The sequence below is a fragment of the Microcaecilia unicolor genome, chromosome 5 (assembly GCF_901765095.1).
Source record: "Microcaecilia unicolor chromosome 5, aMicUni1.1, whole genome shotgun sequence".
In the NCBI taxonomy this organism is placed as follows: domain Eukaryota; kingdom Metazoa; phylum Chordata; class Amphibia; order Gymnophiona; family Siphonopidae; genus Microcaecilia; species Microcaecilia unicolor.
In genome coordinates this window covers 36,539,891-36,553,518 of record NC_044035.1, presented here as the reverse complement: position 1 = coordinate 36,553,518, position 13,628 = coordinate 36,539,891, and the positions used below count along the sequence as shown (strand labels likewise).

Below are 13,628 nucleotides of genomic sequence, written 5' to 3'. Positions count from 1 at the left end.
TACAGTTTGACTCCACGGAAGTGGTTTTGAATACGCTGAGCCTTTTTCCTGCATTGGCAGTGGATTATCATTGTAGAAGATGCCTTGTTTTCATTCTATTTGTGCTTAACATTGGTATATCTATATATCACAAGACTCCAGAGGAAGGCGCTTTTTGCGCCGGAACACGACTGTGTCGAGTCGAGTGTATACTTTAATAAAGAGATTGTTCCTAACTCACGTCGCCTACTGGTGTTGTTGAAGAGCCCACTCCTCCTACTCTCCCCTTTCCTCAAACTCTATTTTTCGTAGGAATTTGTGTACCTCCAATTCATGGCCCAACAAGAGAGTATGTAAAATGTTATAAAGAAACTGTATTTATTTTTCACCAGTAGAAAGAGTTTCTTGTAGCACAGCTGCTGAAAAGAGTGGAGAAGCTAGATCCCACCCACCCCCATACATTATCCTGCTCATTTTTTGTTTGTACATCTCTTTAATTAATCTACATAATTTGAACTGCAGCCTAATAAGTAGAAGGATTTACATGCTTGCAGGCAACAGCCTTGATATTGTATATCCCTTTCTTCTTTTTGTGCTGAAGTACTTCCCAGAGGTGAAGGACTAGTGTTTTTAACCTCTTTCCAAGGATCATTCCAATCCTTTTTGTTCCTGCAATATCTCCCTTGTCATTCTCCTCACAGAGATGCCATTCAGAATTCCTTCAGAGCTGCCTTATACATTGATTCTGCTCGCAGGATAATAAATGGCTTGCTTATACATAACCTCCGAGGCTATACACTGAGGTGTTTAATGATTTAGGAGATATTTGTCTTCTTCAGTTTCCTAGTCTTAGAAATAATGCCATTAGGCTCCATTATGTACTGTAGAATAGAAAACATTAAACATAATAAGCGGTACTGTTTTTTTTTTTTTGGCATTGTTTCCTTGCTTTCCTGCTAGTATTAAATTTCCATTGCACCCTATGTGATAGAAAATGCATTTGCCAATAATCTTTTGTTATGCCAGTACAGTTTTCGTGGGCAAAACTCTAAGTAATTGCTACATCAGTGGTTTGTATTTGATATTCTGACATATTGATAGCAAATGTGAGCCAAAAGAAACATATAACTTTTCATTATTAAGGTTTTATTCTCACCGGTTTGAGTTTCATAACTGAAGAAGCAATGTAAAATTCTGCTTGTAAATAAACATTCCCATGTCACTGGGAGATTATACTCCCTAGCAGTATAGTCTTCCGGTGACATGGGAATGCTCTGAGGCAAAGGGATCAACAACAATTCCTTTTAAAGATTGGTTATCAATAGAAATCAAGCAAAATAAAACATGGAAAAGAAAATAAGATGATACCTTTTTATTGGACATAACTTAATACAGTTCTTGATTAGCTTTCGAAGGTTGCCCTTCTTCCTCAGATCGGAAATAAGCAAATGTGGTAGCAGATAGTATATATAAGAGAAACATCAAAGCATTACACCAGTGATTTCACAGTAAGAATACTGAAAGGTAATTTTAAAACAATACAGGAACGTAAGACCTTTGAAATAAGAATGATTGAATATTTTGACACACAACAAACAGGACTTAATAAGGATCTGGGTTTTCTAACCCATTATAAACCATAAAGCTGTATGTCTCTGTTGATCACCCCCACCCCTCACCTATCCACACCTATCCTGTTAGAATATCAATGATATGCTTTGATGTCCCCATGCATACCTCCTACCCACCCCCATCCTCCCGCCCTGTCAGACTGTCATAGTAATGCTTGAATGTTTTCACTTATATACACTGTCAGCTAGCACATTTGCTTATTTCCGATCTGACGAAGAAGGGCAACCTTCGAAAGCTAATCAAGAAATGTATTAAGTTATGTCCAATAAAAAAGGTATCATCTTATTTTCTTTTCCATGTTTTATTTTGTTTGATTTCTATTGATAACCTTTAAGAGTGGACTAACACGACTACCACACCTCTCTCCTTTTAAAGATTGGCAAATCACTAAGCTCCTGAAGAAGCAGTAACAAAACAGAAGTGCTCTGTTGAGCTAGCGTTCATTGAAAGCTAAGTTGTCTTGCCTGTTATATTGAATTTAAAGTTGAAAACTGTGTAATAAAGATTGAAAATATTATGATAGTTAAAAAAAATAAAGTGGGAGGTTTTTGAGACTAGTGACGAGGCAGCTCGGAGGGTTCAGCAGTGCCTATAGTGTCTGCAAAAAAATGTTTTCCTCTGACCTTCTAAAGTCTTTTCCTCCTGTAACAATAGGAATTACACACATAAGGATGGGCTCAGTTAAATAGTTGTAGAGACAAAGTATCTGCCAGTCTGGTGAAAGATATCATCTTGTTGTATATTTATTTGTGAGTTTTGTCAATTAAGATTGGAGCCACTTTTGATTTGAAGATTCTTCTTGTATAAATAAGGGGGAGGAAAGAGCGAACTTTCTGTCTAAGGAAAACTTTAAAATAAATGCAACTGGGAGATGATTGAAAAGGAGTTAATTAACCCTGGTTTCCAGCAGTTTTTGCTTGACTGAAATTATCAGTGACTTTAATATTGTCGGCCACATTGAAAGCTGCTTTTGAAGCAAATGGCTGTATGGTAGCTTCTTGCTCAAGTAGGATTTTTGGTTTACTAGGTTGCAGTTCCAAAAGTTCTATGTATGCAGAAAACATTACCTATTATGTCTCAGCCCTGCCCTGATCAGCCATTATCCTACACGCTCAGTAATAATTTTTATGATGTTTCCTCCACGTTACTTCCCCATTCCACAGAGACTTGATTCACTAATGTTTTTTTTTCTTATTTGGACTGTGGAGAAAATGCTTAATACAGCAGGCCTTTATTCTGCAAAGGGGTTTATATTTACTGAGCCACAGGAGCCAACTTTTTAGAATGATTTGCAGTGCTGAACCCATCGCAAATTACCCTCTCCTTGATGAAAGTGAAAACATTTGCTCAATCACCTACAGAGCTGGCACCTACATAAAGAGCAATGTTTATATGTGTGTTATGCATATAAATAGTAACATAGTAAATGACGACAGATAAAGACCTAAACGGTCCATCCAGTCTGCCCAACAAGATAAACTCATTTTACATGGTATGTGATACCTTATATGTATACCCAAGTTTGATTTGTCCATGCCATTCTCAAGGCACAGACCGCAGAAGTTTGCCCAGCACTGTTCTTGTACTAAAAATGTTGAAGTAACGTCGAAGCCCCTTAAAATTTGCACTCCAGCCCATCCCTATCTACTCAGTCACGATCAGGGCGTAGACCGTAGAAGTCTGCCCAGCTCCCGTTTTGTTTCCCCAATTACCGGCGTCGCCACCCAATCTCCACTAAGATTCCATGGAAGAAGGAATAACTAAAATACACAAATAAGTAAAAAAAACAAACAAACCATGCAAAACATTGTCAGATCAAGGTGGTTAAACCCCTCTGACTGTACTTAACTGCATGTGGTGTTTATATGTCACATTTTCTTGTCATAGTAACATTGGCCCAATCTGATACTCCAGGCAAGAGAGTTTAATCATTTTCATTTTGTACTTTCTCTTCCAGGTTCTACAGCACATGGAGGATATCAAAGTACGGGAGATGCAGATCTTTGATTACAAAAAGAAGATAGCCGAGGCAGAGACTAAATTGAAACAACAGCAGAATCTGTATGAGGCTGTGAGATCAGACAGGAATCTATATAGCAAAAACCTCATTGAAGCCCAGGTACATTGAATCTCTCACTTTTCATCATTCTTTTTCTGATGATAGCTGCGCAATGCCCAAAGGCTTCTAGAAGTCTACTGAACATTTATAGACATTATGTGAGAAATGTGTTTTGGTAAAGACTAAGATGTATTGGATAATTTTGTACATACTGCAGATTCTAGCAGAATTCCAGGTGTTAGAGAGGGCATGAAAACAATTTAGTGCTATAAGCTAGATTTACTAAAGGGTGTTATCCTATCAGTACATGCTAATGAAGTTGAAGGGCAATTCTATAATCTTGTTGCCCACCTTTATTTGGCTAAAATTGCACACAAGTCACTCAGCGCCGAGAATTGGGTGATAACAAGCAATTATCGGCACTAATTAGAATTTATGCACACAACTTCCTAAGTGTATTCTGTAAAGTGGTGCTCATAAATCCAAAAGCGTGGATCTCAAATGGAAGCGTGGTCATGGGCTAGGGTTACCATAGGTCCGGATTTACCCGGACATGTCCTCTTTTTGAGGACATGTCCGGGCAACCGGGCGGGTTTTGCCAATCTGCCCGTTTATCCAGATTTCTGGACAAACGGGCAGGCTGGTGGGCAGGCCGTCCGGGCAGATTGCTAGCCTCCCCTCCCCTTACTTACTAGTACCCTGGTGGTCTAGTGAACTCTTCTGCCTTCGGGGCAGGAAAGAGCCCCCTCTTTCCTGCCCAGAGCGCTGCCCTGCATGCATCCTTCCTGTTGCTGATCCTCTGCGCTGATTCAAAATGGCCGCCGAGAGTTGACGTGACCTCATGAGACTTCAACTCTCGGCGGCCATTTTGAATCGGCGCCAAGGATCAGCAACAGGAAGGTTGCATGCAGGGCAGTGCTCCGGGCAGGAAAGAGGGGGCTCTTTCCTGCCCTGAAGAGGTCTCTAGACCACCAGGAGGTAGTAAGGTAAGGGGAGGGGGGTGACAGGGAGGGGGTGACGGGGAGGGGAAAATGTTACAGGGGGCAGAGTGAGGGTGTGAAAGGGGGTGGAGCGGGGTGTAAAAGGGGTGGGGCGGGTGTATGGTGGGGCGGGGCATGTGTCCTCCTTTTTGGGGGACAAAATATGGTAACCCTACCATGGGCATTCCTAAAAATTATACGCAGTGTTATAGAATATGCCTGATCTGCACCTAAGTTAGATGTGGGCACGGATCGGGCAGGTTTTGGTTGGTGTAAATGGCTGCACCTAAATTTTAGTCTCAGGGATGGGCATATGCGTATTCTGTAAACTGCACCCAACTCTAGGTAAGGTTTATAGAATAGTGCTAAGCATGTTTCTTTTTCCAGCCCACATATAGAATTCTCCCCCTAAGACACGTATGTGTATACATATCTGCGCTATTCTACCAATACTGGCATTACTTACATAGTTCATATTTGCAAGAGGGCATACACCTAGGTGGAACATAGGCGGAGCTGCCACTTATGTGTGTAACTTAAGAATACTGTAAGTTACGGGCATCCCTGCTGCATTTAAGTTCCTATGCCAGCTCTTTAGCTGTTTGTAACTTTGGATGCCTATATGCCTGGTGTGCTGGTACTGGGTTACGCTAGTATTCTGTAACAGAACCTGGGTACCCAGAATAAGCTCCTACCATGCAGACTCAGGGCACCTAAATGGAAGTGCCCAATTGTACAATTGCCCCTTTACCCCTGGATTCTATAAATCGTGTGAAATTTCTGCACGGAAATTGAGGCGTATTCTACAATATTGTGTGTAACCTAATTGGTTAACTAGCTAATCAGCGCTGATAATTGAATGTTAACAAGCAATTATCAGCACTAATTGGCATTAATTAGAATTTATACGCACTACTTGCTAAGCGTATTCTGTAAAGCAGTGCGTGCAAATTCTAATGCACGCTGCTAAAAAGGGGGCGTAGCCATGGGTGTGGAATGGGTGGTTTGTGGGCATTCCAAAAATTTACATGCAGGGTTATAGAATAAACCTGCTCCGTGCCTGATTTAGGCGCCAGTATTTACACCAAGTTTTATTTGGCGTAAATGGACGCACCTGGAATTTTCACTTTTGAACAGTTATTTGGTTACATTGGCCAACATTGTGCCCCAGTATTGTTTTTTTTCCAATCTGTGTAAATTTTATGTAGGCAATGATTTACTTGGAAAAAGCTGTGTTGATGAGTGGGAGGAAGCATTTGAAAACTCAAAGTTTGTCCACTTATCTCCGAAATTTAGCAAGAGAAACGTTTTGAATATGGGTCTCATAAAAGTTAAGTTGAAGTCCTTCATGTTAAAGCTTCTTCACCTGCAACCTTAGCAGTGATCACACAGAAGGCAAAATGAAACGGCATTGTGATTGTTTATCATTAACTTCCCTTCCCTTGCTTTGCTAATCCCCAAAATGACATCTCCTGAATTCAGTACTAAAACCTAAATATATTAATACACCTGTTGATTTTTTTTATCTTACAGCCACTTATCCCAGTGGTGGGCAACCTCAGTCCTTGAGGGTTGCAACTCAGTCGGGTTTTCTAATCTAATCTAATCTAATCTAATCTAATCTAATCTAATCTAATCATTTCTATTCCGCTTTACCTAAAAAAAGGTCAAAGCAGATCATAAAGTACAAACAAATGGAACAAATTCCATTGAAAACAGTTCAATCAATATTGAATTGACAACTTTTACTTCAGGCTACGGAATCCTGCAAATATTGAGTAAACAAGATAGTTCTCACAGCCTTCCTAAATGCATAATAACGGTAATATTTCTAATATACTTAGGTAATTTGTTCTACAACTCTGGTATTCTATCAATAATAGTTCTATTCCTCATCTTATAACATATTAACGTAGACGGTACATTCAGTCTTAACTCCTGAATTGAGCATAAGGGTCCTAGTAGCGGAATAGAACGAAACACCATTGGATAGATAATCAAGTGCGAAACCATGAAAAATTTTAAAAGCAAATAATAACAGCTTAAAATAATTTCCTCAATACATAGTAACATAGTAGATGATGGCAGAAAAAGACCTGCACGGTCCATCCAGTCTGCCCAACAAGATAACTCATATGTGCTACTTTTTGTGTATACCCTACTTTGATTTGTACCTGTGCTCTTCAGGGCACAGACCGTATAAGTCTGCCCAGCACTATCCCCGCCTCCCAACCACCTGCCCCTCCTCCCAACCACCGGCTCTGGCACAGACCGTATAAGTCTGCCCAGCACTATCCCCGCCTCCCAACCACCTGCCCCTCCTCCCAACCACCGGCTCTGGCACAGACCGTATAAGTCTGCCCAGCAATAATATGCATGAGATCTATTTGCATATAACGGAGGCAGTGCGTTGAAATAGATCTCATTCGTATTCATTGGGGAAATCCTGAAAACCCGACTGGGTTGCCCTTCCCTGACTTATTCAGTCTCTTTTTAAACACTTATGCGCATATGATCTGGGAGCATATTCTAGGTTTAGCACCCTCTGTCAAAACGTCTTTTCCATTCTACAAATTTTTGTGTTTTCTCCTGCTAGGATGAGATTACAGAAATGAAGAGAAAGTTGAAGATTATGCATCATCAGGTTGACCAGTTGAAAGAAGAGATTACTTCTAAAGAGGCAGCTCTGGTGAAGGTCCATCTGGATCATCAACGGATAGAAAAGGAGAAAGAGGCTTTAAAAGTAAGGACCCTTCAGTTTAACACCTTGATGCTGAATGATTTTAGTGTTTCTTGTTTCCTGGCGAGATACTACTATTTTCATCGTACTCTCTGTGCATGTTCAGAAGAATTTCTGATTAATTTTGAGATGGTGGCAGTCAACGTCGATAGCTAATTCAGACCCCGATATGTAGTACTGGACCATATCTGGGCACCGGCACGGAATGTCAAGGCCAGTTGCAGTACTTAGAAGTTATCCCCCTGATTTTAAAAAGGTCGCCAAAAATAACGTGTGCAAATTTAGGTGCGGCCCCGATTTGTGCATGCAATTTATTAGAATAATGAGCCAATTAGTGCCAATGATTGTCTTTTTAACAAGCAATTATTGGCACTAATTAGATTTAATTGGGACATGCACTTGTAAAGATAAGCGCAGTCAAAAAAGGGGCAGAGAAATGGGAGAGTCGGGCATTTCGGGGCAGATCAGGGGTGTGGTTTTGAGTTACATGTGAAATTACAGAATGTGGGTGCTCTGTGCGGATATGTAGATGCAGGCATGTGCACCACGTTTTCATTGGTGCAAATGGCGGCGCCTAAATTTACTTGCGACCTCTCCGTTTAAGTGTTAGTTCTATATACCGTGCCAAACTTTAGGCACAGCTTATAGAATACTGCTTAAGCGGGTTTTTTCGGTGCCATATATAGAATTTAGCCATTTACGATCAGCCAGTATTCAGTGTTGCTCTTGCCTAGCTGACAAGGCAAAGATAGGGCTGCTTTTAAGCAGTTCTATTTGCCTGGGTACAGTGGCTTAGCTATGTGAGGCCAAGGGCCCCCCCAAAATTTGCTCTGGGCCCCTGGTTTGGCAGTTTCACTAAAAGGAGTGTGCTGGACGTGAGGGGAAGTGAGAGCAGGGCAGGCAATGTGGTGACACTGGAGACCAGTGCTGGACGAAGGCTTCAGCTGGTGGGGATTGGGGACCACCAGCAGCCATGGTATTTGCGGCGGCGGTGCTTCAGCTGGCAGGGGTTGGAGACCCCCGTCAGCCAAGATGTACAGCGGCGGCAGTGAGTGAGGAGCGGCGGAGGGGAGGCAGTGGTGGCAGAGGGGAGGTGGCGGCAGACCAAAATGTGCCCCCCCCACCTTGGGCTCTTGCCCCTTCCCACCTTGAGGTCTGGCTACGCCTCTGCCTGGGTAGCTCTGCGGACACTGGCACTGAATATTCCTGGTGCCCGTATAGCTCCGAGCTCCACCCAGATTTCACCCTCAAACAGAGCTTTTTTTTGAGGGGGTACTGAGTACCGGCACCTTTTTCATTGTCTGCTAAAATTGACCCATGGTCCCCAAGTTTTAATGAGAGCTCAAGCTCTACACACCAATTCTGCCTTGTCATAGATTCTGTGACTGGTTGCAGGGGGCCTGGCTATTGCGGGGTGGGTCCCTTAGTGATCACCCCACCCCCAGAAGTGTGGCCTGGCATTTGAGTACCGGCACCTTTTTCACTAGAAGATATGCACTGCCCTCAAATTACCCTAGCACTTCCCAGACAAATGGCATAATGGTCAGAGGGGATATTCAGCGGAACTGTCCAGTTTTCAGTGCTGCTGAATATCTCCTCCTGACCTGCTCATTGCGATTTAACCAGGGAGGAGCCTCAGTTACCCTGTTAAATTATTTTGAATAACGGGCCCTTTATGTGTAAATGATCCAACAACCTTTTAGCTTATCTATTTCGTAATTTAGCTAAAAAAGATTATGCCATGCTGATTAATACCGTGAAGTTGACAATATTTACCTAAACTATATTTCTTGCTTATATGGTACCTGGCCATAGTCATAACCTACCAATTCTGACCAGTTAATCATTTTCCAACAAAATGTAAGAATCTAAAGCCTCAACTAAAATTTCCCGTTTTGATACACGTTGTTAATCGAGCCACCAAGTCAGTGATGAGTGGACACTGCAAGTTATTGCTGAAAGTATCTACTCAAGGATTTAAATATATATTCATGCTGCATGGGCAGGAGATAGGTAGACTAAACATTTTTATAGTGCAAGTAATAAAGTATAAAGTAGTGTAGCTTCTCTGTTTGTCCACTTGAATGCACGCAAATAACGGTTAACGGCAAACAATAATAAAATGTGATACTTTTATTGGACTAAATACATTTCTCGACAACCTTTCCTTAGGTACAAAACAGAATGAGTTGAATATGAGATTGCCAGAAATTAAAGGTGTGTCAGAATGAAATAGAAGGTTGGGGGGGGGGGGGGGAATTGATGTGTGAGAGTGATAAAAAGATGATAGAGAAACAGTAAGATTTTATTTCTGTAATGAGTTAAAAAAAACAAACCTCTGCTTAGTCCTTTTATATTATTTCCCTAAAAGTCTGGTCATTTTAACTTCAAATACCTTACATTTATCTTTTAGTATCCTGATCATAAATAAAGTCATTGATGCAGTGATTTGTTGCCAAAATATTTCACCAGATGGATGTGATGCCTTTCTGTTTTCTGTGTGTGCGATTTTGCGTGACTCGCTAGAATAAATTGTTAAGAAATCTGAATGACAATGAAAAAGGTGTCTTCATAAACTACAGTGCATTTTTGCTATTTGCGCAGATATGGTTCCAAAAAAATTGTGTAAAAAGGCGATGCATTGTTCCTATGGAAAAAAAAGGGTTAGGTTCCGGCTAATCTCTGGCTTTGCGAAATGCAAAAAGTAAATCATTGCTTCTATGGGAAATACGGGGTTAGGTTCCAGCTTGCATTCTTGTCAGGCAATTAAAAGCCACAAAATTGCATACTGAACCAAATACTGTATACTGAATACAAATTATTTATTTGCAGTAACATTAAAGCAGTTACAGTACTAAAAGAAACACACAGAAAATAGTGCAGGAAAATAAAACAGCATTATACATCAATAACAGCAGGAGAGAGAGAGGTTTCCACCTCCTGCACGATAGGAGACATGAGGACATTGACACTGGCAGATCGGCCAAAGGAGAGGTTTGGGCTTCCTGCAAATTAAGGGGGTCTTTTACGTTGTCGTGCTGTCGTTTTTAGCGTGTGTTAAAGACACCTATGTATTCCTATGGGCGTCTTTAGCGTTTAGCGCAGGCCTATTTTTAACACGCGCTAAAAACACCAGCGCGCCTACGTAAAAGACCTCCTAAGAGACAATGAAGATGAAGAAGATGGCGAAGCTGGCAGATCAACCTCTGGAGCCTGGCTCTCATGACTCACTGACTGGAAGAAATGTGTGAGCCTTGTCTGCTTGGCTTTCCTCCTCATGTCCTTAAGCGTGTCGGTGTAAGGGGCAAACGCAGAGTTTGCAAAATGCTTACATTTTAGACTGTGCTGTAGCATGGGATCACATTCCTCCATGTCACTGAATATTGCAACCAACGTTGATGCCCACTCTGCAATTTTTGCCACTGTGAGAAGCACAATTTTTGGAGTCTTAGGCTGGTCTTCCTCTTCGTCATCATCGTAGCTACCTCAGATGCCTTGTTGTGCCATCTCGTTTAGGTCTTCATTGCTGGGTTCTATTGCAGTCTCATCCAAACTTTCCTGCACATCATCTTGTGTCATGTCCTCAAAGCCCACTCCACTAATTCTTTGTGCAAAGCGCATTACGTTTGTCACAGCTTTTTTCATGTTTTCTGCAACACCTTCTCAAAGCCCTCAAAGGGGCTGTTTTACTAGAGACTAGCTCGAGTTATCTTCAGCAGGGCCCATAGGAATAAAATGGACCCTGTAGCAGATAACTTGAGCTAATCTTTAGTAAAAGACCCCCAAAGTTTGTTATGCAGTCAGGCCAAGCTTTTTTCCAACAATTGTTTGTAGTAGCCTATGTTACGCTGTCCCAGGCTATGCCAACGTAGTCAATTGCATTGCATATCATCACTGTCTTTTGGTTGTCATCCAAGCTTTGCAGTTCCATTTCCAATGGGCTGGCAATCAGTTCAGGTTCTTTCCTTTAAGTGCACGAGGATTTTGTGCTCTATATACCCTGGCATTGGCACACAATAGAAAGGTGGCGCGGTCTTTAAATGATTTAAAGTACATAAGTACATAAGTACATAAGTACATAAGTAGTGCCATACTGGGAAAGACCAAAGGTCCATCTAGCCCAGCATCCTGTCACCGACAGTGGCCAATCCAGGTCAAGGGCACCTGGCACGCTCCCCAAACGTAAAAACATTCCAGACAAGTTATACCTAAAAATGCGGAATTTTTCCAAGTCCATTTAATAGCGGTCTATGGACTTGTCCTTTAGGAATCTATCTAACCCCTTTTTAAACTCCGTCATGCTAACCGCCCGTACCACGTTCTCCGGCAACGAATTCCAGAGTCTAATTACACGTTGGGTGAAGAAAAATTTTCTCCGATTCGTTTTAAATTTACCACACTGTAGCTTCAACTCATGCCCTCTAGTCCTAGTATTTTTGGATAGCGTGAACAGTCGCTTCACATCCACCCGATCCATTCCACTCATTATTTTATACACTTCTATCATATCTCCCCTCAGCCGTCTCTTCTCCAAGCTGAAAAGCCCTAGCCTTCTCAGCCTCTCTTCATAGGAAAGTCGTCCCATCCCCACTATCATTTTCGTCGCCCTTCGCTGTACCTTTTCCAATTCTACTATATCTTTTTTGAGATACGGAGACCAGTACTGAACACAATACTCCAGGTGCGGTCGCACCATGGAGCGATACAACGGCATTATAACATCCGCACACCTGGACTCCATACCCTTCCTAATAACACCCAACATTCTATTCGCTTTCCTAGCCGCAGCAGCACACTGAGCAGAAGGTTTCAGCGTATCATCGACGACGACACCCAGATCCCTTTCTTGATCCGTAACTCCTAACGCGGAACCTTGCAAGACGTAGCTATAATTCGGGTTCCTCTTACCCACATGCATCACTTTGCACTTGTCAACATTGAACTTCATCTGCCACTTGCACGCCCATTCTCCCAGTCTCGCAAGGTCCTCCTGTAATCGTTCACATTCCTCCTGCGACTTGACGACCCTGAATAATTTTGTGTCATCGGCGAATTTAATTACCTCACTAGTTATTCCCATCTCTAGGTCATTTATAAATACATTAAAAAGCAATGGACCCAGCACAGACCCCTGCGGGACCCCACTAACTACCCTCCTCCACTGAGAATACTGGCCACGCAATCCTACTCTCTGCTTCCTATCTTTCAACCAGTTCTTAATCCATAATAATACCCTACCTCCGATTCCATAACTCTGCAATTTCTTCAGGAGTCTTTCGTGCGGCACTTTGTCAAACGCCTTCTGAAAATCCAGATATACAATATCAACCGGCTCCCCATTGTCCACATGTTTGCTTACCCCCTCAAAAAAATGCATTAGATTGGTGAGGCAAGACTTCCCTTCACTAAATCCGTGCTGACTTTGTCTCATCAGTCCATGTTTTTGTATATGCTCTGCAATTTTATTCTTAATAATAGCCTCCACCATCTTGCCAGGGGCTTTGGCTGCCATTTATGTTATACATGTCCGTTTCCCAGCCTATTTGTAAAACAAGCCAATCTCATCGATGTTCCGACGCATAATCCTTCTATCACATTTAGCAGATATTATTAAAATTCTTTGGCAGCTTCGTTGTCAGCGGAACCCACCTTGCCAGAAAGCTTTACATTTTTAAGCTCATATCGCCTTTTGAAACGCGCAAGCCAGCTTGAACTAATAGAAAAGGGTTTCACGTTTTACTGGCCCTGTGTGACGTGTTCATACATTTCTTTGGCTTTCATCCTCACAACAATGCTAGCCACTGTGCTTTTTTAAAAAAAAAAAATCGTCCATCATTTGCATAATCCACAAATTTAGCTGCTTTTCCATCTTTTCCATTGACTGATCACGAACCACGGATGTTGTTTTAGCACTGTCCGGCGCAGCCTCACAAACAGACCTGCAAATATCTTCTTCCTTTAGTCAGATGTATCGGATTGTTGATTCGTTAACATTGAACTCACAGCCAACAGCAGTATGCCAGAACGAAGCTTATCTAAAACGTTTTATTTTATCACTAAGGCACATCATGGATTTCTTGTGCTTATAAATATTAGCTTGAGATTCACCTGCAGGATGCTTAGGTACCATTTTCAGTTCTGATCTATACGCCAGCAAACTAATGCCATCAGTGACATCACTCCTTTCAGTTCTGATATGAACGCCAGCAAAGTGAAAGCGACAGAAAGAACTTGTTTT

General features: G+C 41.8%; 1 protein-coding gene across 1 annotated transcript in view; it reads left to right on the top strand.

Moving 5' to 3' along the window:
* Nucleotides 1–13,628, top strand: part of CFAP58 (cilia and flagella associated protein 58) — a 462,734-nt gene that overhangs the window by 111,518 nt on the left and 337,588 nt on the right. The window contains exons 10-11 of the mRNA XM_030202779.1: nucleotides 3,569–3,730; nucleotides 7,247–7,393. Coding sequence (XP_030058639.1) covers nucleotides 3,569–3,730; nucleotides 7,247–7,393 — 309 coding nt within the window. The remainder of the gene's footprint in view (nucleotides 1–3,568; nucleotides 3,731–7,246; nucleotides 7,394–13,628) is intronic.